This window comes from Salvia hispanica, chromosome 2, assembly GCF_029641045.1.
Source record: "Salvia hispanica isolate PSC_SH4W2 chromosome 2, Shi_PSC_v1, whole genome shotgun sequence".
In the NCBI taxonomy this organism is placed as follows: Eukaryota; Viridiplantae; Streptophyta; class Magnoliopsida; order Lamiales; family Lamiaceae; genus Salvia; species Salvia hispanica.
In genome coordinates, this window is record NC_142693.1 from 8629657 (window position 1) to 8655599 (window position 25943).

At 35.8% G+C, this 25943-nt stretch overlaps 2 protein-coding genes across 2 annotated transcripts; one reads left to right on the forward strand and one right to left on the reverse strand.

The window, feature by feature from the left end:
* The first annotated feature begins 13212 nt into the window (after positions 1-13212).
* LOC125186239 (late blight resistance protein R1-A-like) lies at positions 13213-17825 on the forward strand. Its single transcript, XM_048082595.2, has 2 exons — positions 13213-13708; positions 15368-17825. Exons 1-2 carry the CDS (start codon positions 13286-13288, stop codon positions 17609-17611), a joined length of 2667 nt encoding a protein of 888 aa, XP_047938552.1. The 5' UTR covers positions 13213-13285; the 3' UTR covers positions 17612-17825.
* A 4628-nt stretch (positions 17826-22453) lies between these two features.
* LOC125202216 (auxin-responsive protein IAA14-like) lies at positions 22454-23823 on the reverse strand. Its single transcript, XM_048100581.2, has 5 exons — positions 23486-23823; positions 23188-23411; positions 22978-23113; positions 22843-22904; positions 22454-22757 (listed from the first exon to the last, which is right to left on the reverse strand). Exons 1-5 carry the CDS (start codon positions 23704-23706, stop codon positions 22720-22722), a joined length of 681 nt encoding a protein of 226 aa, XP_047956538.1. The 5' UTR covers positions 23707-23823; the 3' UTR covers positions 22454-22719.
* Positions 23824-25943: the final 2120 nt, after the last annotated feature.

Genomic DNA, 25943 nt, shown 5'->3' on the forward strand with positions numbered 1-25943 from the left:
GATGAAACTATTTTTATTTTAGAAAATATACTCCCTCTATCTCAACTAAGTTGAGTAGTATTTCTCTTTGAGATGTCCCAACTAAGTTGAGTAATTTCTTTTTTTTAACAAAATACAAAACATTCGACCATTATTACTTTATTCAATTATTTATATTATTATCTCTTTATCTTTTCTATTTTATTTCTTTCTCCTACTTTTTAGTACAATCTCTTAATTTTCATGCCCAAAAATTACGTCGGAATTTAGTTACAACGGAGTAAGTAGCATTTAGCCCCTGAATTATGCAATTATATCAAACGCCAGTGTTTACAAAGAACTCCATATGCATTGACCTTTGATATATTATTGCTGAACTGATTTTTCCACTATAATATTTTTGCACTTTTATTTTATTATTTTATCCAATGAGCATATCTTCACTTTTGCCATCATTGTTTTTCTCGTCACTCACCTGGTCTTTCAGAGACTATTATTTTGATCTGTTTTTTTTTTCACTCTCTCAAGTCTCATCTCACTTCCTATTATTGCTAACGACGCGTAAGTAATTTTTAAATATTTTGTACTCTCTCCGTCCCACTTAAAATAAAATATTTAAGAATCGACACGGAATTTTATGTAGTGTTAGTTTTGTGAATTAATGAAGAGAGAGTAAAGTTAGAGAGATGAAAAAGTAGAGATAGAGTTGTTTCCATTTTAGGAAACGTTTCATTTTTAATGGGACAGAATAAAAGGAAAACGTTTCATTTTTAATGGGACAGAGGAGTATCAAATAGCTCCAAACTACTCCCTCCGTCCCAAGGAAGATGACCCCTTCCTTGGGCGGCACTGGATTTTATGCAGTTAATTTTTGTGTGTTAAGAGGAGAGAGTAAAGTAAGAGAGAGGGAATAAAGTAGAGATAAAGATGTTTCCATTTTAAGTAATGGGTCATCTTGGTTGGGACAAACCAAAAAGAAAAGTGGATCATCTTCAATGGGACGGAGCGAGTATAAGAGATATTTATTTGTATCATTTTCTTTAAAGAGAAAAACACCTATTATAGGTTACAATTGGTTCATTCATTTGTATCGAATTCCTTATAGAGAAGTCATCAAAGTATATAGCAATTAACTGCTCAACATAATACTCCCTCTGTCTCATTAGAAATGCAACGTTTTCCTTTTTGGGTTGTCCCACTAAAAATGAAACGTTTTCTAAAATGGAAACATCACTCTCTCTACTTTTCCCTCTCTCTTACTTTATTCTCTCTTCATTAACTCACAAAACAACACTTGCATAAAATCTTGTGCCAGAAACCAAATGTTTCATATTTATTGGGACGGAGGGAGTACATACTTGAAGGAAAACAAATAAATTAGTGACATTTTCTCTCTTATGAGAAAATAGATAACTAACCTTTATAGCGTAAAGGGTATTTGAAAAAATAATAATTAGAAATGTTTTTCTAACAATTTAGTTTAGAGACTAAAGTTGTAATCATCTCAATTGCAAAAAGTAAAAAATGCTTCTTAAGTAAAAAAAAATATTAGTAGAATTAAAAAAGTTATGAAATACGAGTAAGAGCATCAGCAGCGGCGGCCATCCGCCGGGCGTCGGACCGACGTGTCTAACGTCCGCCATTGGGCGAGGAAGGCAGGCGGATGGACGTCCCGTGCGGAGGCTACGGGACGTCCGCTATGGCATGCGGACGTCCGATATAATTTTAATTTTTTTTTTCAAACTCTATATATACGGCTCGTTAAACTTCATTTCATTCGCACCACTTGTGTTAACAAGTTTCTATCTCTCGCTATATTCATTTCTTCTGACGAAATATGTCGCATTACGATAGTGATTCCCTCGTCACGAGCGAGTCACAAACGCAGAATATTCCCTCGTTGTGTATTCCATCTCGAGTTGGGGGAAATGCCAGCGGAAGTGCACCGATGTCCGGGATGATGCCCGGAATGTCGACGATGATGCAACAACCCCAAATGGGGTGGATGATGCAGCAACCCCAAATGCGGGGGATGATGCTTGGGTACTACAATATGCCTGGATGATGCCCGGGTACTACAATATGCCTGGAATGATGACGCCCCAGATACAACAGATGCCCCAAATGCAACAGATGTCGGGGATGATGCCTCAAATGCAACCGGGGAGGATGATGCCCCAGCTGCAACAGTGATCCACTGCCGCTACGGGAGGGAGCAGGCAGGGTGCCCCTCAACCACATGGGGACAATGTCCATCGTCCCTATATGCATTTATTGTGCAGTGATTCTCCCGTCCATACTTCGCTGGAGACTCGTACTGCCCTAGAGACTCAGTTCCCGGACTCCGAGTTGTTCTCTTTTGATGATTTGGGGATATCTCCGCGGACGTCGCCAGCCACGCAGCCAGCAGCGCCACCGGCGAGGACGCGAGGGGAGGGGAAGAGCAAGGCCACTAGCTCGCGTGCAGTGACCTATGATGGGGCGGGGGAGGAGGAGGGCGGCAGGAAAAAGAGGACCGTCTGGAACATTCAGGAGTGCGTCGCGCTGGCAAAGGCATGGATCAGTGTATCGAGGATCCATACGTCTCGTCCAACCAAGTCATCGACAGCATATGGTACCGCATTAGCCAAAGCTACCTCGAATGGAAACCGGCCGATGGGAAGGCTCACAGTGCAGAGCATTACCGGAAACAGTGGGAGCGGCTGAAGAAGCAACTCAGTCGATTTGCCGGCCTCTACCAAAAGAACCTCCGGTCGGCAACCAGCGGCATGACCTTCGAAGATGTGAAGCTTTTGTCCCACCAGCAGTTCCCCGACAGTGAGAAGGGGTTCGGGAAGTTCAAATATTGGGACGTTTATCTTGAGGTGGAGAATTCCCCCAAGTTTATGGCGGGTGTTGAAGCTGGGTGGCCGAAACGGACGAAGATCAACGCCTCTGGCGAGTACAGCAGCAGTGCTGGTTCCACGAACTCCCCGAAGCCGAGACAGAATTCCCGACACCTCAATCGTCTTCCCGCCGCCGTCGCCCGATTGGGAAAAAGGCCGCGATGCGGATGGCTAGGGGAAGTTCCAGCGCCTCGCAAGAGGTCCACTCGGAAGCTCCTTCGCAAATCACTTCCCAGCTGGCCAATCTCACCGAACTGCAGCTGACGCAGTTCATGATCGAAACAACGGAGAAGTGGCATGCAACGAGGGATCCCATGTACAAGCGGATGTTGAAGGATGGGATCGACACTATGAGGAGAAATCTGAGGCTGCCACCCCTGCCCGATGTTGACAGCACCACCGGCAACGGGTAGGACGGGTCTGATGCCGGGGAATGAGACGGGGGGGCAATTTGTCGAAGCTTGGGGTAGTTTTTTTTTGTTGGTTAAGTTTTTTTTTAATAATTATGTACTCCCTCCGTCCCAAGATATTAGACCCTTATTCCTTTTTGGGGTGTCCCAACATATTTGAGCCATTTCTATTTATGGTAAAATTTTACTTTACTACCAACTCCATTTACACCACTTTACACTATCTCCTAAATTCTTGTGCCCAAAAGAAAGAGCTCTAATATCTTGGGACGGAGGATTACTTTTTTAAAAAAATAAAGTAGTTGCATTTTCTCCATATTTGTGCCGAAATTTTAATACCGCACATTGTTTAATTCCGTAAATTGTTTAATTTGGCGAATTTGTGAATATTTTTTATTGCGGGAAGTCCGCGCGGGAAGGCTATAGAATGTCTGCCACTGTGCAGTGCGAAGTTCTTATGACGTGGCAGTGCTGGAAAGGCTATGAGAGGTCCTTATGACGTGGCAGGAGTTGTTTTTGGGAAGTCCGTTGGGAAGGCTATGGGAAGTCCGTCCCCACTGGGGATGCTCTAAAAGAGAATTTTGCAGTGACATTATATCAAAAGTTAGACCCATGCATCTAATAACATTGTTAAAACAGAAGAATATTTTTCTACGTTCGTGAATTTTGTTAAGGTATCAATTTTGGTATGTAACATTTGAAAATATCTTCTAAAGTCCTTGAACTTTAATCTAATATCATTTGAGCTACTTTTCATTGTTTCAAACTTTATTTAAGCGAAAATACAATCAAGTCCATAAAGGGTATTTCAATCTATTTATTCTCTCTTCTTCATTAAAATATTATGAGAACGTCTTTTTTGTTTGCAAACTTTGAAAAAATATCATTTTTTTTTTGTCTGAGCATTAATTTCTTGAGAAAGTAGGATTTCTCCGATAAGATTGTTCTCAGAGAGATCAAGGGAGTTGAACAAGGTGATTGGTCCAATGATCTGTGGGATTCCACCGCGGAATTTGTTGTTGTTCAGGTTTAAAACACAGAGTTTAGAAGTTTATGAATAAATATGGAATTGAGCCATCAAAATTGTTCTTCTAAAGATTTATCATCTCCAAAGACAACAAATTGTCAATATCATCAATGTTTCTTTCAAATTTGTCGTGACTCAAATCCAACTCTTCGAGAAAAACCAATCTCGTTAAAGAATTAGGGATTTTCCCTAAAGAGAATTGTCATCAAGAGTTAATTATTTAAGTTCAGCAGCCAAGCTCCAGGAATCAAGGAGAAAGGAAATGATATTATTGTGTTGAAGAACGAGAGAAGATGAGAGAGACGTTGGGGTATGTAGCGGAAGCTCAAACAAAGCAGAAAAATAGATCTATTTAGCAGATTATTTTGATATAACCTATTCGCGTATTTATCACATGTATCATGCTTAAAACTTGAATGAAAACATGCTTTTCTACGGAGAGGATTTAATGCCTTCTTGATTCTCCAAAGAATCGAAGATTGCTTGCTACTTCTCCACATGATGATCTTCAATACTAGACCACAAAATCTTCTGACTGATTCACGAACTATATTTCGATATCAGGCTAGGCTGATCTTATTAAAATACTGAGACTTAAATAAAGAAGACAGAACTCCCTCATAAAGTAGGAGAGAGAGAATAAGGCGTCTAATTCAGAGAGAGGGGGGGACGAAAATTTCACTAAAAAATTGTGTCTCTAAGTTACATATTGGGCTCAGTCAAAGATTTATGGAGGTTTGGATGCAGGCCACACCCAATGAAGCTTTTATCTAATTAAATTGAACTCAATTTAATATAAACTTGAATTAAAATATTATTATCAGCCACTACAGTAATAATATCGATTTACCCATCCAATCCGAAATTGCAAGCAATCCGGGTTTCCAACTAGCTAAGTTCCGAATAATAAAAGTTTAGAGCTCCTCTTGAGGACAATATCAAACCAAACTATTATGGGGCACGATTCAACATGATAACAACCCTAGCATCGATAGATATTAATTACCACTATCCAAAATATCAGGATTCTTGGGTAGGAAAAAACCCACACCTTTTGTTCGATCAAAGTAATGCATAATCAATAACGTATGCTCAATGCTAAATATATTGATTAAGAAATTGTAGTTTATCAAGACCTTCGTCTTTCTGTAGATAGCATAAAGACTTGTCTTGCTGTTAGATCCGTTCAGTGCTATATCATACCATTGTCACTTTATTTCGTTAAGGCTTGGAAATATACGAACGAACATTGCAACATTTCACGATAGGTAGTTAGAGTCTATTTGGGTTGTGAAATTTTGTTTTCCTTTGTTCAGAATTGAACGTGTTACTTTAAAGTGGACGACGCTCACGACCGGTCTACTAAAACAAAGACTTTTGTTATGTTTTCTTATATTTTTAAACATGTAAAAACAAGCCAAAAGTAAACATAATACTATTTTTATAAAATAATTTGTTTTACTCCTTGTAAAACAATAAACCCATTTGATATTATTGTATGGTTAAAAACTAAATTTTGAAATTCTCGTTCAATTAAATTTGAAATGTTTGACTGTAAGACTTCCTTGCTAACGTCTTGCATATCTCTAAAGTTTCTTTATCATTGCCAACAAAGTATGGATGGGTAGCTAAGGTATATGTATTACACAAATTATCATATATTAGTAGTATATTTTATTTTAAATTTGGTATGAGATAAAAGTTACTGTATATTTTTATCTTATCAAAACATTTGATGTATTAAGGTTTGGTATACTTTATTTTCGGTATGATAAATTTTAATATTGATTCATACTTTATTTTCAGAAAATTATACTGAAATTTGGTATATCATTCTTTTACGGCATATTGGACTTTCAACATCAATGAAAATAACATATTTGGATTTTTAGAATATTATTTATATTTTATAATTTTAAATATATACCCCCTCTGCTCCATAGTAGTGGAGTCATTTTGCCATTTTGGTACGTTCCATAGTGGTGGCATCATTTCTTTTTAAGTAAAAATAAACACATTTCTTCTCACTTTACACTCTTTTCATCTCTCTATTTTTTTTTTCATTTCCCATTTTATTCTTCTTTTACTTAACTCACTTAACATAATTTTTCTTAAATGGCGCCGCAAAAAAATGACTCAACTACCTTGGAACAGAGGGAGTATTGATATAATTATACACCATAAATTCGGTATATACCGTGATTACGTTATATACCAGTACACGGTATATATCTTAATTTTTGGTATGCTCAGTATGGTATCATATAGTAGTATAAAAAATTACTCCCTCTGTCCCGCTTAAGATGACACGTTTTCTTTTTAGTTTGTCCCAACTAAGATAACACATTTCCTTTTTATGTAATTTTCTCTCTCCAATTAATACACTCAACCACTTTTTCTCACTCCAATTAAAATATTCATCTTTCTTTATCTCTCTACTTTAATACTTACACCACCCTCTTTCTCCAATTAAATACTTTAACCAATAACTCCTAAAATCCCGTGTTGGCTAAGAAATGTGTCATCTTAGCCGGGACGGAGGGAGTACGATGTATCAAAAAATTTGATATTTTAAATATTTTTCAATATGATAAAGCCGATATATGATTATTGTTTTATATTTTTCATACCCTTACCAAAAAAGTATTCCCTTTGTATAGTAGTAGAGATATTTTTTTTGGCACAGAGATTAATAAAAATTGTGTTAAATAAAGGGAAAAAAAAGTATGAAATGAAATAGGTAAAGAGATAAAAAGAAAATAAAATAAAAGAGAATATAGTAAGTGGAAAAAAATGTATAAACTTTTACTAAAAAAGAAAATGACTTCAATAATACGAAACACGTCAAAATGACAAATGTGGTATGGAATGGATGGAGTACTATCCTTGCTAGCTGTCTTCATTTTTGAGTAGTTGTGGGCGTGATTTATTGGAAGGGACATTTTTGAAGGACAGCTAAAATTAACTTGACAGGGGATAGTACTATAATTAATTAACTTGACAAGAGGATAGTACTATAATTAATTAACTTGACAGAGGATAGTATAATTAATTGGACGTACCATTCTTGAGAAAATTAGCAATCGGAAGGACCAATGTTACATATAAAAAGTTAGTGAACACAAGATTTAAGTCAAATAAAGAATAGTGGATTGAAAAAGTTAGTGCATTATGAGACCCACTTTTTTAAATTGGTTTTATAATAAAATGTGAGTTAGGCGAGTTAGTGAAATGTGAGACCTACTTACTATTTATGGTAAAAAATAAAATGTGACTTTTAGTATAGTGGGAAGGACCAAAATGACAAAGTGTAACTCTAATTGTGGGACGAAGAGAGTAGTAAAAGAGATTTATTCTCCATCCGTCCCATTAAAGATAAAATGTTTTTCTTTCTGGATTGTCCTATTAAAAATGAAACGTTTCCTAAAATGAAAACAATTTTCTCTCTACTTTTTCATCCCTATTACTTTATTCTCGCTTCATTAACTCACAAAACAATAGTAGTACTATATAAAAATCCCAGTTGATTCCCAAATAGTATTTCATATTTAATGGGACGGAGATAATATTTATTTGACTCGATAAGAGTACGTACTCCGTAAATGTCGTCTGACATGACTACATGCCTAAAATAAAAGAGAGATAGAGTGTTGTTTTCCGCCATAAAAGCAAATGTCTCACTTATAGTGAAAATGCCTAAAAAGGATTATGTTTCATTTATAATGGGACAAATCTAATATCGTTTTGCTCATACGGTTGCAATAGTCCTTACTATATATCTGCCCTATCTTTGACAACAATTTTGTACTTCCTTTGTCCAATAAAAATATAAGGACTCGTTTGATATAAAAGATGGGATATGAGAAGATATGTAAAACAAGATAAGAAATACGGGCTTCATGTCAAGATATGCAAAGATATGATTTTTTTTCCGTTGTTGTTTGATAGAAAATAAATTATCTAAATTTGTATTGTATATTAAATAACATGGCTTAACTTGACAAATTGGTGAGATACATAAACAAGGTTAATGTTATAATTTTGGTAAGATTAGATAGGGCTCTGGTCTTATATTGGGCTTTGAGTTAAGCCTAACTATGATATCAAACAATTAGAAATGTCCATATATAATTCTCTATCTTATTATTACTAACTTATCAAACATGCCCTAAGTATATGACATGACATTAGAATTAAGACAAAATTGATAAAGTAAAAGAGGGCGGAGTCGATGTCAATCCATCTCCTTTTTATTTTTTCACATTTTTTGTTCTCATGTTGATTCTTTTGACGTATTGATCCATAAAATCACAATCTTGTCAAAATTAAGTATGAAAAATTTTGTACCAGAAATGAGAAATAATAAAAACTCCACAATTTGGTATAGTCCACCACAATATCACAAAATTTGGCCTAATTTGGTATATTTCACATGAATTTAAACTTTGGTAGTAAGAACCTTAATATTTTCTCTTATAGCGAATTTCCTATTAATTAGGGGAAGGAATTATATTGTGGGGAATCCACTGCTAAACTTAAATTCATGATTTTAATGTCTTAACTTTTATGTTGGTAAGAATTACCAAATTTTGGTTAATGAGACCAATATCTCTATTCTCTTTATACTCCCTCCATTCTAGAGTAATGGAAGAATTTCTTTTCGGCACGGAGATCAAGAAAAATTGTATTAGGTAAGTTAAGTAAATGGAGAATAAGGTGGAAAATTAAAAAGATAGAGAGATGAAAAGAGAAAAAAGTAAGAGAGAGTAAAGTATGTGTGGAAAAATGTGTTGACTTTTACTAAAAAGAGAAATGACTCTATTACTGTGGAACGAAGTAAGTATTAAATGAAGTAAGTATTAAACCTCCTAAACCTTGAACCCTTATTTTTCTAAATTAACTTACTCCTAAGAGCATTCCCAATGGAGGTGGCGAATTCTCGGCGATAAATCGCCGGTTATCGCCGAATTATCGCCGGCCATTGTGGCGAAGTCGGCGATAATTCGGCGATAATGTTGCCGTTGCTTCGCCGAGTGGCGTTCTAACGCCGGATTATCGCCGAGCGATCGCCGGCCACTGTGGCGACGCTCGGCGATAATCGGCGATAATTAAAATTTTTTTTTTTTTTTTTTGAACCCAACGGCTATTTTACATTCCACCCCTATAAATATTTCCTCCACTTCCTCCATTCATCACCCACAATCTTCATTCTCTCCATTTTCAATCTCTTCTCCCAATCTTCAATTTTCATCAAAATTATGAGCTTTTGGAAGAAAAGTTCCCGATCGGGTAAGGATAAGGGTAAGGGGAAAGAGTCGAGTTCACAAATTCCCAACACGGATGAAGCAAACGAGCAGTGGATGCAGTCGTTGTTGGCGATGGGTTCTCCTCCCGGCCAACTTCCATACGGGGGTCCGTCTCCTTTGCAGACTCCTCCGGCGCGGAGACTTTCTCCGTACTTCAACTCTGCCGGCAGAATGCCCTTTCCAGCCGACGATGTGTATCGGCCCCAGTTCGACACCCCCGGATCAACCCCAGGCGACCAAGAATCTCAGGCCGCGACACTGAGCGCGGAGGACTTCGAGGTGGAAGAAACGCCCACCGAGCCGCCTTCTAGGAGCGGGAGGGGGAAGGCGCCGGCGTCGTCGGCTGCGACTGATACGGGTTCCGATGAGAGGCCGAAGCGGGTAAGGACTACTTACACTCTGCAAGAGTCCGAGCTGATAGCCGACTGCTGGGCGGACACGTCACAGGACGCGGAGCGCAGCAACTACCAGACTGAGATCATATTCTGGGAGCGGATTGCCGCGAAGTACAGGAGCCACAAGACTGCCTCAATGAAGGACCATGGCAGCGAGGCGATCCGTCGGCATTGGGAGCGCCTCATGAGGGACTGCGGGCACTTCAACGGTATTTATTCTAACTTGATGACTCACATGACGAGTGGCCAGAACGAGCACATGGTCCGAGATGAGGCCATCCGGATGTATAGTAGCCAGTACTTGTCGACGAAGGGCTTCAAGTATTGGAACATCTACGATAAGCTGAAGGATCTCCCCAAATTCCGGACGGGAATGCACGACGCGCTGCACGGGAAATCGGTGCGCTCGCGACTTAGCGTTTCGGAGAGCGAGGGGAGCGCGGCCCACATCGACTTGAGTGGGGATGGTCCGCACGAGCGCCCGGAGGGAGTGAAGAAGGCGAAGGGGAGGCGGAAGGGGAAGGGCGCAACGTCGGAAGTCGCGTCGGAATCCGTCATCGACTTAGAAAAAGCCACTTATTCGAGCAATGTCGCCAATCTGACCCAGATGTACACGCTGTACTTCACCGGCGGCGGGACCCCTGAAGAAAAGGCGGCCCTCTGGAAATGCATCCAACACCTGCAGAGTACGCTGGGGCTCGATCCCGACGCCCCTCCGGCCCCTCCGTCTTAGATTTTTTTTTTTTAAATCTTTGTTTATTTGCGTTTTTTATTTGTAGTTTTTTTTTTCTCGTTGTATTATATTTTCCAATGATTAATACAACGATGAATTGTTCATTATTAGTCTATTTATTAAATACATTTGTAGGGAAAATTAAATAATATAAAAAATAATGATGTAAAAATGAAATGTTGAGTTAGGGAGAAATAAGGGAGAAATAAGGGAGAAACCAATGTAGCACTTGGCTAAAAACTGGGGATAAATTTTGGTGCTGATGTGGCGCTGATGTGGCAGGAGTTAGGGAGAAATAAGGGAGTTTTTAGGGAACTCCATTGGGAGTGCTCTAAATACCACTTTCTTATTATGTCTTACTACTATTTGACTTGAAAGGAAGGTAGTATTTCATATACCTGTAATAGTAATAGGAAGTGGCATACTCTCTCCGTTGGACCATATTTTCTTTTTCGTTCATCTTATAAATATAATATAGTCTATATCTATTTATAACAATCCTTTTTTCTTTTTCTTTTACTTTATTATTTAAAGGCCTTACCATCAACTATACAGTTCAACTATTTTTTCTACTTTTCTCTTGCTTTACTATATTATAGGAGTAGTGAAAATGCTTTCTTTCTTTCTTCCATTTATTTGGATGGGGCCAGGTTCAGTCTGCCAATTTATAGTAGTACTACATCTGTCTTGTTAAATTTGACTTCTTTTGACTCAGGTATGAAGTTTCAGAAATACTAATGAACATTAACTGAAAAATTTTAATTGATATGAGTTTTATTTTTATATAATTATTTTTATAATAAAATAAAAATAAAAATGAATTAGTTAAATTTGAGATTCATTCAAAAATGATAAGATTAAAATATCAAAAAAATTTGTTAGATGAATAAAAATAAAAATAAGTGACAATTATTTAGAAGAAAGTAGTACTATTATACTCTCTCCGTCCCCAAAGAATATGCGCTTCGACACGAGTTTTAATGTAAAATTGGTAAAATAAGAGTGAGGAATAACTCTCACCTCATTAGAGAGACAAGATTTCTAAAATTGAAAAATGCATATTCGTATGGGATGAACTAAAAAGGAAATAGTGCATATTATTATGGACGAAGAAGTATTAGATATCTATAGTTATTTAATCTTCATCATTACTAATTCTTTCAGAGAAAACTGTCTTATTTCTTTATCTTGGACCGTTTATTAAGTTTAACCTTTATTTTTGGAGTATATTTGAGAAGGTCCCATTTTCCATTTTTTTCCTAAACCTACTGAATGTACGAATTTAACATTAAAATTTAGTGTTAATTAATAAGACTATATGTGGTAGTATTCTCTCCGTTCCAGGAAAATGCTGCGTTCCTGAGACAACATAAATTTTTTGTTTTAGTAATTGCTAAAGGGTATCTATCGGCAAGCCCAGTGATTATTCTCCATGCTGATTTGTAGGCACCTCAATGGGTGGGACAGCTGACCCAAGGATTTAAAGCTGCTCCATAGCCAAAGACAGCGATCAACCTCCTGACCATTTGGTTAAGGATGGACGAGTCCCATGCCACTCGACCACACCGCTTAGATTCTTCAACATAAAATTTTATGCTCACGTATTTTAAAAAGTTTATGGAGAAAGGAAAAGTATTGGATTTTTTAAATTAGAAAACAAATAAAAGAGAAAATAACGTTGAGCCTTCAAAGTACATATAAAGAAGAAGTTAAAGTACGTCAGAAATAAAAGAAGGTCGTTGGTTGTTTAAAAATAGAAAAGATGAATAAAATACTCTCCCGTCCGCCATTAAATATCCAATTTTTCCTATTTTCGCTCATCCACCAATAAATGTTATACATTTCATTTTCACTATAATTGGTAAATGAAACTACATTCCACTTGCATTTTACTATAAAATCAATATATAAAGTAGGCCCAACATTCCACTAATTTTTTATAACTCACTTTACTTTGTAAAGTCAAACAATTTCTTAAAATTTGTTCCGATTAGATATGAGACATTTAACCATGGACCGAGAGAGTAAGAGTGAGAGAAAAATGATTAAATTAGGAAATAAAATGTTACTATTAGATGTTTAAAAATAGGAGAGACGAATAAAGAAAAATATTACTCCCTTCCGTCCCACCTAAGATGACATGTTTTCCTTTTTAGTTTGTCTTAACTAAGATGACACATTTCCTTTTTGAGAAACTTTTTATCTCCAATTAATATACTCAACCACTTTTTATCACCCTATTAAAATATTTATCTTTCTTTCTCTCTCTATTTTAATACTCTCATCCACCTTTTCTCTCTCTAATTAAACACATTAACCAATAAATGTGTTATCTTAGCCCGGACAGAGGGAATAATAAATGAAACATTTTTCATGGGACAAAGGAACTATTACTTTTAACAAAAAAGGTTATTTATTTTGTTGTTTCATCCCCTTCTAGTGAGAAGTGAGAATGTTTGACGATAATTTTGGTCATATTAATTCATTATAGTGAAAGAAAAAAAAAAAAAATACTACTTTGGTGATATTGATTTGAGCGAGAGAGCTGAAATGGAGGGTGTAGCATTGGGTGTTCTATTGAATACACTGAAATCCGTGGTGCTGGTATATATACAGCAGCAGAAGGAGCAATCGCGGGTGATCAAGGATGCTACTGAAAACGTGGATCAGCTGGAGAATGATATCTGGTTTTTAACAAATTTTGAGGAAGAGTCCATGAAAAGACGTAAGAAGGAGAATTTAATCATGAAAGAGCTCCTCAGGGACGTGCGTAGCAGTATTTACGATGCACGAGACGCCATTGACTCCTTCCTGGCTGGTGGCGTCGGAAAGCCAAAAGCAAAGCTCGCCGAAATCGCCCAACTTGTGGAGTCCATCAGAAAAAAGATCACACCTCTCCGCCACAAGGTTGAAGCGCAATATGAAACCGGCGGCATCCAGAATGCCCAGGATGAAGAATCTGCAGAATATATGGTCAAATTTCTAACTTTTCTTCATCTTCATTCTGGTCTATGCAGCTCCTTTTAACAATGCTCCAATTTATGACTCTTGTCTTCAATTACTACCTAAACTCAAGCCTAATTTATCTCATCCAAATTCAACCATATTTTAACATTAAATTAAATGCCAAGTAAAATACTCCCGCCCTTGATCAAAATTATGAACTTTAATGCACAATTGATGGCGTAAAAGAGATGAAGAGAAAATGTAGTATACATAATGTTAGTGGATATTGAGATCCACATTATTAGTAGTGTTTAGTTGGATTGAATTAAAAAGAACAGGCTATAAATAAAAGTAGATTACAAGTTTAAAGTACAGATTAAAAGGAAATACTCCGTCCACTTAAAAATAGAAACTCTTTCTTTTATGGTCGATCCTTAAAAATAGAAACTTTATATTTAAGGAAATTTCTTTCTTCTTAACGAGGTGAGACCCATTTTCCACTAACAAATTTTTCTTTCTATCCTTCTCTTACTTACCAATTTTCCATTAAAACCCACGTCGTTTAAAAAATTTCTATTTTTAGGAGACGTTGGAGTAGTTCATATTTTTAAAGGATGTATATAGTACTAATAGTTTTATTTAAATATTTAAATCAATATTCCGTCCACCGAAAATAGTCATATCGGTGGATAACATGTACTTATTTAAAAATGAAATTACTAAAATATTAGTGAAAAATAGATAAAGTTGGTAAAATAGAAGGAAAAATTAGAAAATGCAAATGAAATAAGAAGAAAAGATAAAAATTGATATTGAATTAGAAATAACTTTCTCTTTTTAATACGTGGATAAAAATAAAGAAATTGGACTACTTTTTATAGATAAAGAGAGTAATTGTTTTTGTCATTTAATAGTATTCGTATTAAATACTTTGTACATATATTAATGTTGCAGTAACGCTTTTTGGTAAATTTCCTAGTATGCCAATGCCAAGTGATGTGATATGAATAATTAATAGAGTAAAGGTCAAAATTTGGTGCTGAATATATGCTCGTTTTATGATTTTGGTCATATACTTTATTTTTTGAATTTTTTCATCCTGAACATTTCAACTCGGATTACAATTGGTTCTACAATAATAATTCCGTCAAATTTTAAACAGTTTTAACCTGATTTTGACCGATTTTTAAATGATTTTATCCCGAATGGGACTATTAAAACCATCAAAATCAGGTTGAAACTCTTTAGAAATTGACGGAATTGTTAGCGTAGGACCAATTGTGATCCGAGTTGAAATGTTCAGGATGCAAAAATTCAAAAAATAAAGTATAGGACCGAAATTGTAAAATGAGCATATGTGCGGGACCAGTTTTGGCTTTTATTCTAATTAATGGAGTAATAATTAAAAGACAAAACACACATAAATATTCTTCTATTAATATATTTTAGATGTTTTCTTGTATTAATACATTTGATTACATCTTGACAAAATGCAACTATATTAAGAAGTAGACCTTAAATTAAATTTGAAAATAATTAAAAAAAATATAAACTTAATTTTCTCTCTATATCGATCAAGGCAAGATAGTGATTGTGTCTACTTGCCAATATCTTCTACATTAAATTTTACTACTACTTGTTTATTTCATACTATAAACATTAGTAAGAAGTGTCCTTTTTTTACAGTACCCACCAGGAAAACCCAAGTATGTGGTGGGTTTTGATGCTAAGGAACAACAAATAAAGGATCGTCTTACTCAACATACCCAACACATCGATGCCATCTTCGTTACTGGTATGCACGGCGTTGGTAAGACAACACTGGTGGCCAAGATCTTCCATGATCCAACAGTTCGAAATAATTTCAGCATACCACCCTTATGGATTCGTGTTTCTCAACCTTCAACGAAGAATATTTTGCTCGCCATTCTGAAGCAACTTGATGAACTCCCTGAAGATGCAGCTCAAAGGTGTGCTCAAGATCTATCCAAATTGGTTGCGGAATGCTTGGAGCGAACGAAGTTCTTGATTGTCATCGATGATGTGTGTGAGATTGACAATATGCTCATGACTGCTTTTGAGAAGAGCAATGAAGATAGCAAAATCTTGATCACCAGCAATAATAATGAGACGGCGAGATCAGTGGGTCGGGATAATCCTTCCATAGAGTTGCAGCCGCTGAAACGTGAAGAAAGCTGGAATCTACTGCAATATATGGTTTTTGGCGACGTCGGATGTCCTCCCGAGTTGGAAAAAATTGGGAACCTGATTGCAGTGCAGTGTGATGGCCTGCCAAAGACAATAGAGATCGTGGCTGGTATTCTTGCCAAGAAGGATTCAAGGAAATTTGAAATGAATGAAAGGCTAAAAATTTGGAAAAATGTAAGCGGAAGCATGCGTATTTATTTCATTAAAGACCAAGGGAGGTCAAATATACTGTCAAGTTACCATAACTTGGACTCTGACTTGAGACCTTGCTTACTTTATATGGGAATATTCCCACAGCGCTCTAAGTTTTCGGTCTCAAAATTGATTCGGATGTGGATTGCAGAAGGATTTGTTCGGGCAAACGAAAGTTTGAGCTTGGAGGAGATTGCACATACCTATTTGAAATCTCTTATTGACAGAAATTTGGTTATTGTTGATGACCAAAAACCAGATGGCTCAGCTAAAATATGCAGCATGAATTATCTGATGTACGAGTTTTGCAAAACTGAAGCTGGAAATGAGAGAGAGAACTTTCTTGAAGAAGTGAAGAAATCTAAAACAGATGGAGCTTTTCTTCCTTCAATTGATGAAGTGGAGAAATATCGTCGTGTTTGTGTTCACACTGATCTCTCTAAATTCATCTCTACATTTATCTCTTTAAGAAGTCGCAGTAGCCTCCGAGTCCGCCTCCGGTCGTTTATTTCCCACTCAAAAGAGACTTGCCCCCTAAAGAAGAAAGACATTTCGGTCATTCGTGCAGCTTTCACACTTCTTAGGGTGTTGGATGCTAAGCCAATGGGATTCACCGAATTTCCTGGCGACTTGTACCGGCTGGTTCATCTGCGCTACGTCACCCTCTCTCTCAAAGGAGATGTTCTTCCTAAAGACATCTACAAGCTTCGCAGCATACAAACTCTTGTAGTTCATACAACGTCGCCTTCCCTCAAGATCAAAGCTGATATCTTGAAGATGACTGAGCTAAGACATTTTAAGACAAATGCATCTGCGACTTTGCCCAAGACAGACACGAAGTGCAATGATGGTGAACAGCTTCAGACACTGTGTGGAATTTCACCAAAAAGTTGCACAGAAATCTTCTTTGACAAGGCTCTCAATTTGAAGAAGTTGGGCATCCGCGGGCAGCTGGCATTGCTTGTTGATGGCAGGAATGAGTTGTTGAGGAAACTGGCTAATGTCGAGAAACTGAAGCTACTGAATGACGTAACAGGTTCAAATTCGAAATGGAAACTGATGGATGTAACGGGTTCAAATTCGAAAGGGAAATTGTTTAGCCTTCCTCAGCGCTCTGATCAGTTTCCTCCCAATATGGTAAGCCTAACGCTGTCCGCCACTGATCTTGCTTGGGACCAAATCAAAATCCTCGGATCACTGCACAATCTCGAGGAGCTCAAGCTGAAAGATAATGCATTTGTGGGGGACAAGTGGGAGTTCAGTGGGGACGACAAAGGTTTACCCCATCTTCAAGCCTTGCACATTGAAGGCCTGGATTTCGTTCATTGGCAAGCTTCAAGTGTTTACTTCCCCGAGCTCAGAAAGCTTGAGCTGTCCAACTGCACCAAACTTATGGCGCTCCCGCTTGGCCTCGCTGATATAGTGAATCTTAAGAAGTTGCAGTTGAGCAATACGATATCTGCTAATGCCTCTGCCCGAACCATTCGTGATGCTAAAAAAGGAGCTTCTTTGGATCTCCATATCTCTTGATCTTAAATATTCATCGCCCTTCCTTCTACTTGGCACACATATGACAAGCAACCTTTTCAAAATCGGTATTAGGATTGGTTTATTTGATCGATGTTTTGATTTAAGTAGCTTAGTCATCATATTAGGTGTAATTTGTGTCATTGTGTATGTACGTTGTGTTGTAAAGATCAGACCAATCAAACAATGATTATGGAGAATCAAGGGCGAAGATTAAGGAAGATCAAATTATACTTGCAAGAATAGAATATTTTCTCACTGTACGATTGTTGCGGTTGTATAAAGAAGAAAATTAAGCAATACAAACCAATTCAATTAGGCCGGTCAAATTGGGTATCCGATCTCGAATTTCTCAAAATCTAGTACCTGATGTGATATCTGATCCGATTTGGATTTGGGGTACTTGGATATCCAACTCAGGTATCCAGTTCCGAATAATAGGGTATCCAAAATTTCAATTTCGATTTTGATTTTATTTTAAAATATTAAGTACAAATTTTTAGAAATACAAATTTGATGCAGTATGTAAGATAAAATACAAACTTTTAAATATAAAAAATTTATATACTATTTTAAATACTTAGTCACAGTAACTTAGTAACAGTAATCCTAATATTTAATTACTTCATTTTTTGAAAATTAGAATTAATACAATATTTTAAAACCTATGACTATGAGCAGTTAGAATATTAAGCGGAGAATTGGGTTTGTAAATAAGTAAGAATATCATCAGCCACTAGCACCTGGCAAATTAGAATTAATACAGTCACCTCGCTCACACATAAGTCTTCAATGTTCAATTACTTAATTTTTTTAAAATTAGAGTAAATATAATATTTATTAATTTAAAAAAAAATCAGATAAATCGGGTTTACCCAATTGGATATCGGGAATAAATTTAAAAAAAAAATCAGATAAATCGGGTTTACCCAATTGGATATCGGGTAACCCGATATCCGAACACCCAAAATTCTCAATACACGATTCCGATCCGAGACAAGAAAAATTAGATTCCGGGTATCCAATTACTCGATTTTGACAAGCCTAAATTCAATTTTCCAATTTAACACAATATTAGAGCATTAACAATAAGGATCGGTCCACAAATCATAGATAATAACCAAATGCCCGATTCCGAAAACCTTATTGAATTTATCTTGAATCTCATTGCAAAACACATAAAATCAACATCAATACAAGTTTTGATTCTAATTATTATACTCCTCCGTTCCATAGTAGTGGATGCATTTCATTTCGCACGGAGATTAAGAGAAATTGTGTTAAGTGAGTTAAGTAAAAGAAGAATAAAGTAATAGACGAAGAGAGAATAAAGTAAGAGAGAGTAAAGTAAGTGAGGAGAAATACGTTGACTTTTACTGGAAATGACTACACTACTATAGAACACAATAAAATAGCAAAGTGACTACTACTATGAAACGGAGAGAGTATATCATTTAAAAAAATTAATTATTATGTATAATTTAGTTGATTGAATTTAAAATGACTGATAACAAGATATTTTATAAAAAAAAATAAGTAATCAACCGAATCATATTTCCTACAATCATATTCAACAACAATACCTCCCAAACAAAGAGTACGGGTTATTGTTTGCAATCAAATACGGCTATGTTGGTATCATGAAATTGGAAATTTGGAATTGGAGCTTTTAATTACAAACAATCAAATACGGCTATGTTGGTACCATGAAATTGGAAATTTGGAATTGGAGTTTTTAATTACAAATTCAATGTTTGATATCAAAAATAGTCATAAAATCAAATAGCTTCACTACACACTTCACATGTTACACACACTAAATATATATCACACTACACACATTTTACAAACTTCACACACTACACGCACTTCACACACTTCACGCAATTCACATACTTCACACACTACACGTATTTCTCACACTTCACGCACTTCAAATACTTCACACATTTCACACACTACACATACAATGCATATATTTCACGCACTACGCACACTTCACATGCTACACACACTACACACTTCACCCACTACACACTACACACTACACGCGACACCCCAGGGGTAGAAATAAATATCGTTAGGGGCTGAGATTTCTAAATTTTGTTTCAAATTATATTTTAGGGTGTTTTAGATTATTTGTAGGGGTGTCTCTAAATTTTGTTTCAAAGTATAAACATCATAGTAGTCTCTCCATTCTATAACACTTCACGCAATTCACATACTTCACACACTACACGTATTTCTCACACTTCACGCACTTCAAATACTTCACACACTTCACACACTACACATACAATGCACATATTTCACGCACTACGCACACTTCACATGCTACACACACTGCCCGCAGGGGCTTAGCGCAGTTGGTTCCGAGAGAGCAGATATTGCTACAAGAAGTTGGGTTCGAATCCCACTACTGGCGTGTGGGAGCTTCCATCTCTCAGACACAAGTGTGAAGGAGATGGGCTCCTGTCAGGACAGTGGGTTGAAGGCCTCCTCTCTAACGGGCCGCTGTGTACCCTGATTGAACCCCCTCACAAACTGTCGGGCCGGGGTGTGGGGGCGGCCAGGGTGACCGCATCACCTTTTTGCTACATAGAGTCATTTTCTTTTTAATAAAAAGTAACACATTTTCTCACTCTTGCTTTAATCTCTCTATTTTTCCTCCTACTTTATTATCCTTTTATTTAATATATTACACACATTTGTCTTAATCTTCTTGCTAAAAAGAAATGTCTTCACTACCATAGAACTAGTACTAATTTAAACTCAATGTAGTACTTCCTCCGTCCCGGATAATTCGGGTCACTTTGACCGGGCACGGGTTTTAAGAATTGTAATGAAAATTGAGTTGAAAAAGTTAGTGGAATGTGGGTCCTACTTTTATATATTAGTTTTATAATAAAATGTGAGTATGAATGAGTTGGTGGAATATGGGGTCCACTACCAAAAATGGTAAAAGTGAAATGAGACAAATTATGTGGGACGCCCAAAATGGAAAACTGGGACGAATTATCTGGGACGGAGGGAGTATATTTTTCGATTCAGATCTCATTAACGTCATATTCAAAATATGTACTTTATTAATAGTATAATTATAAAGATAAAAAAGTATTGATTCGATTTGGCGAATATAACACACTTAAATAAATTAATTAATACTATCATAAATAAATCCTATGCACGGACTTTCTATAAAATCTCGGTCCTTTACACCCTCTTCCTAAGCATATAACAAGAAATTGCAATAGTTTATCTAATCCTCTAATATTTAAACTGCAAGGACATGGTGCGATTGGTTTTGAAAATAAAAAAATATAATACATGGATATCTATGTTGAAATAGAAAAATAAAATGTAAAATTAGGAGCTTTTAATCAGTTAGTTTATCTTTCTATTTCAACAATCTCGGTGAATAAAAACAGAGGAACTTGATGTTATCACGACCATATGTTTCCTCTTCTATCTATGTGATTTTGTTTTCTGCTGTTTGAATCAAGTTGCTTCGTGTTCGTCTTAGCTTTGTTTGTGTCAGACTCACTCTTCTGTTCGTCATCCCTTTGGCTCTAAGCTTTTTTATTGTATCGAAAAATAGAAATAAGAAAAATGAAACAAGAGGGTGAAAGAAAAACACCACACGGTGTGGACAGTGGTCTTAAATGTCCCTTAGAAGCCAGAACTAATAATTAAGTTGGGCTAGTCCCTTTAGACTCTGCTTGTCCAATTACTGGGCCATCTTAATTTTAGAGAGTAGGAACCATTGGGAGCTTAATTCACTTCAAAGGTTGGTCCATATCAGATTGTGTAACAAAATGAAACCCAATTGAGGCTTGGACAATTGATTGTCTTTTCAATGTTATACATTTAGTATAATTTGTAACTATAATTATAATTAGATAATTATTCTTAATTTCTTACAAATAAATTACTTCCACACTAGTATATTTTATTTGGATGCGATTAAAGCATCACTAATATAGAGATGTGATGATAGTTAACATACTATTTCAGGCTTTACATGCTAGGATGATTGATGAAAATGATCCAAGGTAATCCACATTTTATTTGATGAATTTTAATGAATTGATTAAATTTGAATTTGTTTGGCTCTCTTATTCTTCAATTACTTACTTTTATGTATTATCAATTCACCATCCTATAAATAATCTACTATAAACGCTATCAAAAATTTTAGTTATTACTAAAGATGTCACACCACTTAATTAGACATTAACTGCCGCGATACTCGTAATGTGGAATAGTAAGTATATCAGTTTTTCGAAATGAGATATTATGTCACAAAATGAACGAATGCACTTATTATGTATCAAATTGTTATGTACATTATTTAATACTACTAACATTTTGGTGCATATCATAAAGGTTAAATATTGGGACAACTTTTTTTCATAAATTAATTAACACACAAAACAATTTAGGTACATGTAGCATAACACATGCATTTTCTCCCGACCACCCATAATGCATGATTAAATTCCAGCTCATCAAAGACAACCCTAATTGACTAACATTTACAAGCATGACCATTCATAAATATATAAACCTTCAATCATTCTAAATATATTTAAAAACTAACAAGAATAATTAATGCATGCTACCGAATAAAATATAGAATGCCAGGAATAGTCCCATGAACATTCACATGGCTTTGTTCCCTTCACCAGCCTAACCAGTCTAGTGGCTACAATAATCATCAAATAATAATGCTCAAAAAAACAATATAGTATAGAAATTTGAGTAACAAGTCACGTAGAATCTTGTTGAGATATAAAAATTCGATTTTCTATGTTCAAAATTAAATAAAAGACACAAGCACAACTGTGACAGCCAATACAATAATTTACAATTTAATTAAACAAGCCAAAATGATCCATATACTTTAATTATAACAAACCAGACAACCGATAGTGCGTTTGCTTCTTGTCTAATACAAATATGTCCATAAAATTTCATATCTATATTCTACAATATAAAATACAGACAATAATTCATCGAAAAGCTAATAAAATTACAAGAAACGAAAAATAATGATACATAATTGGAACCATCAAACCAAGTTGCACCAGTAGTTTATTACAAATATTCCATTAGCATCTGTTCTTGCATTTCTCCATGGCTCTTGGTGCTAAATATGACAATAATAATAACAATATTAAGTGACGAAACCAGAAATTTAAAACAGAAATCTGATGAATATAAGCGTAACGTACCTAATCCTATAGCCTCGGATCCTTTCATAATTCGGAGACGCTTGCATGAATCAACAAACATCCTAAAAAATCATAAATATTGCTCAAAATATAGATCTATATTTTTTCTACTATGGAATAAGAAAAAAAACTTACTCCCATGGAACATCACCAACAAGCATCCAATCACCATCCTTATCCTCATAACTAGGCACATATTCTGAACTGTTTAACAGATCCATCAATTTCCTCTCATTCATGAAGTCTATCATTCCCTCGGTTCCATAATTCCCTACCAAAATCATATAATTAAAAATAATAATAATAATAAAAAAAAGTAGTTTATGTTGATTTATTTGAACTTACCCAAAGTGAAGGAACTGAACATTTTGGCTAAGGCATCAGAGAGCTCTTGGTAGCTTTTATACATCCTCAAATCCACCTTACGGAGGTAGGGCGCGCCGTCCATCGACACCTTCACGAAGGCGCCGCCGCCGCTGCATGCCGCCTTCTCCGACTCCTCGCTCTTCTGGTGGCTCATGATGTTCTTCCGGAACGCCCTCACCGGCGGCCATCCCACCACCTGAGCCCTAGAATTTTCAATTAAATCAAATTAAATAGTCGAGAAATTGAATTAAACACGGCGCGATCTCGAAAATCTCACTTGGAAGGAGGCTTGATGTGATCCTTGGGAGGGAGCATAGCTTTCTCCTTGGAGGAATTCTGCATGTTTTCCTTCAGATCCAGAGCGTCAGATTCGTTTGACTGAAGGTTCAATTTGAGATCGATCGTCTCGGAAAAGCCTCTCTTGCCCGTGCTCTTCACGGTGGCGCCGGGCAGGCCGAGGCAGAGCTCGGTCGCCTTCAGATTCAGGCCGACTTCCATTCTCACAACCGCCGCCGCCGGTTTCTTCGTCTCCTCCTATATCCCTGCGTTTTTCTCTTGGATTGGATGTAGAAAAATGTGCGTGTTTGTAGTAATAATAATTTTGTGTGGAGCAAGAGCAAATGTGTGAGTCCGGGATGTTTATATATAACTATAGCAGCAGACGATCAAGTTCCGAGGAATCGCGTGCTGCCACGTGGTATTTTGATCATCTTGGATCAAGAGCATTTTGTTGAGATAATGATTGTAGTTGCTTTAATTACTGAAAATATATAGGTTAAATAATTCCTAAATCCTCAGCTTTTTCTGATGTTATGAAATGACAAATTTGGTGCTTCAGTTATTTATTTTAGTTGTAGAAGATATGAATGGTGTTTTTATGGAGTTATGTCTAATTTTAAATTAATATCTTTAATATTTTATGAGTCGTGCATTAAAATATGCATCGTTTTAAAAAAAATTATATTTTAAAAGATGGAGATTGTATGTTTTAATATTATTATTTAAATTTAGGCTGTGATCAAGTTTTAGTTGTGTAATACGAAGTATTATATTCCCTCTGTCCAACAAAAGATGTCACATTTATGAGATGACATGAGATTTTAGAAAGTTTTATTTTATGTGTTAGATGAAAAGAGAAAATATAATTTTTTATATTAATGTGGGAGAGAACTTTTTCCAAAAATAGAAATGTGACATATTTTGTGGGACAAATTAAAAAGGAAAGTGTAACATCTTTTGTGGAACGGAGGGAGTACTATTTAATTGTGTAATATTAGATTTTAATTTTTGTAATATCGGACTTGGGTCAATATTGTGTCGTATCAATTCGAATTGTGTCGTATCGTTATTGGTAGGGCTAGAAATTATCAATATGACACACAAACCCGACAAACACACGTGAAGTTAATATACACTCCCTCTGGCCATGAATAAAAGTCCCGTTTTTCCATTTTTGTTTGTCCACGAATAAGAGTCCCGGTTCATAATTACCATAAATGGTAAAGAGACCCTACATTCCACTAACTCATTCCACTTACATATCATTTAAAACTAATATATACAAGTGGGACTCATATTCCACTAACTTTTTCCACCCACTTTTCTTAACATTTCTTAAAACCCGCGACATTTAGAACTCTTAATCGTGGACGGAGGGAGTAGATTTGAAGGGTTAAACTTTATTGAATTTGAGTCCTAAGTCGACTCAATAAGATTTCAATGATTTTAGCTTGGTTTTTTTGGTTTGACCTTATTGGTTGGATCGATATCAGATTGACTCGATAATAACCCAACTCGCATTATTTGTCGGCTCTAGAATGGTCCATGGATAAAAGGCAACCAGAACAAATATTTTTCTCCTGTTATGGCCAACCTCAAAACTCAATTTCAGAAATTGTTCAATGAATCCTGAAATTGACTAATCACTGTGTTGCTTGTGAAATATTCGTGACTCGTCCAAATTGAACTTCGGTTTTGATGGTGATTACTTTTGGTAAAAATTAGTCTTTAATTATATTTTTCTAGACTATTTTCAATTAATGCTTGCTTTGAATATATTACACCACTGTCTGTGTAATGATAAACAAAAAAACCCAAGTTTTAAGTGCTCTTGGCCATTCCAATCAATTCATCAACTAATTATACCAATCAATTTCTCTCATTTCATATAGGAATACCCCATTACTTATTTATCTAAGTACAAAATTATAATTCACCTCAACTAGCTCGGTTGATCAGTTGGAGAACTGCCTTACCAATTAAATTGCATTTTTCATCTAATTTTTTAATAATTGAATATATTATAGTATTAAGTTATCGACAATTTTAGATTATTGATTCTACATAAATATTCAAAATATACATCTATATCGTCTCAGCACATAATATGCCAAGATACCATGTTAAATGTTAGTATCACCTAATCTGTGTGTGTATTGTTTATGTATTATTAAACATAGATCCACAAAACCAGGTAAATATGAAGGCAATAATAGAGATACCATAAATAGTCCCTTCAAGAATTGAGTCCCATAATAAATGGGGTATGTTACATGTTAGAGGAACATATTGTAACGACCCAAGCAACAACCCTAGCAATATAATGAATTTTGCTAAATTATTGTGTTTTTATTATCTTCTGGTGGACAAAGTTTCTTATTTCGCCGAAGCTTCTCATTATCCATTTTGCACACAAATATTTGTTTACTTATTGTAATTTTTAGCCCGACTAAATA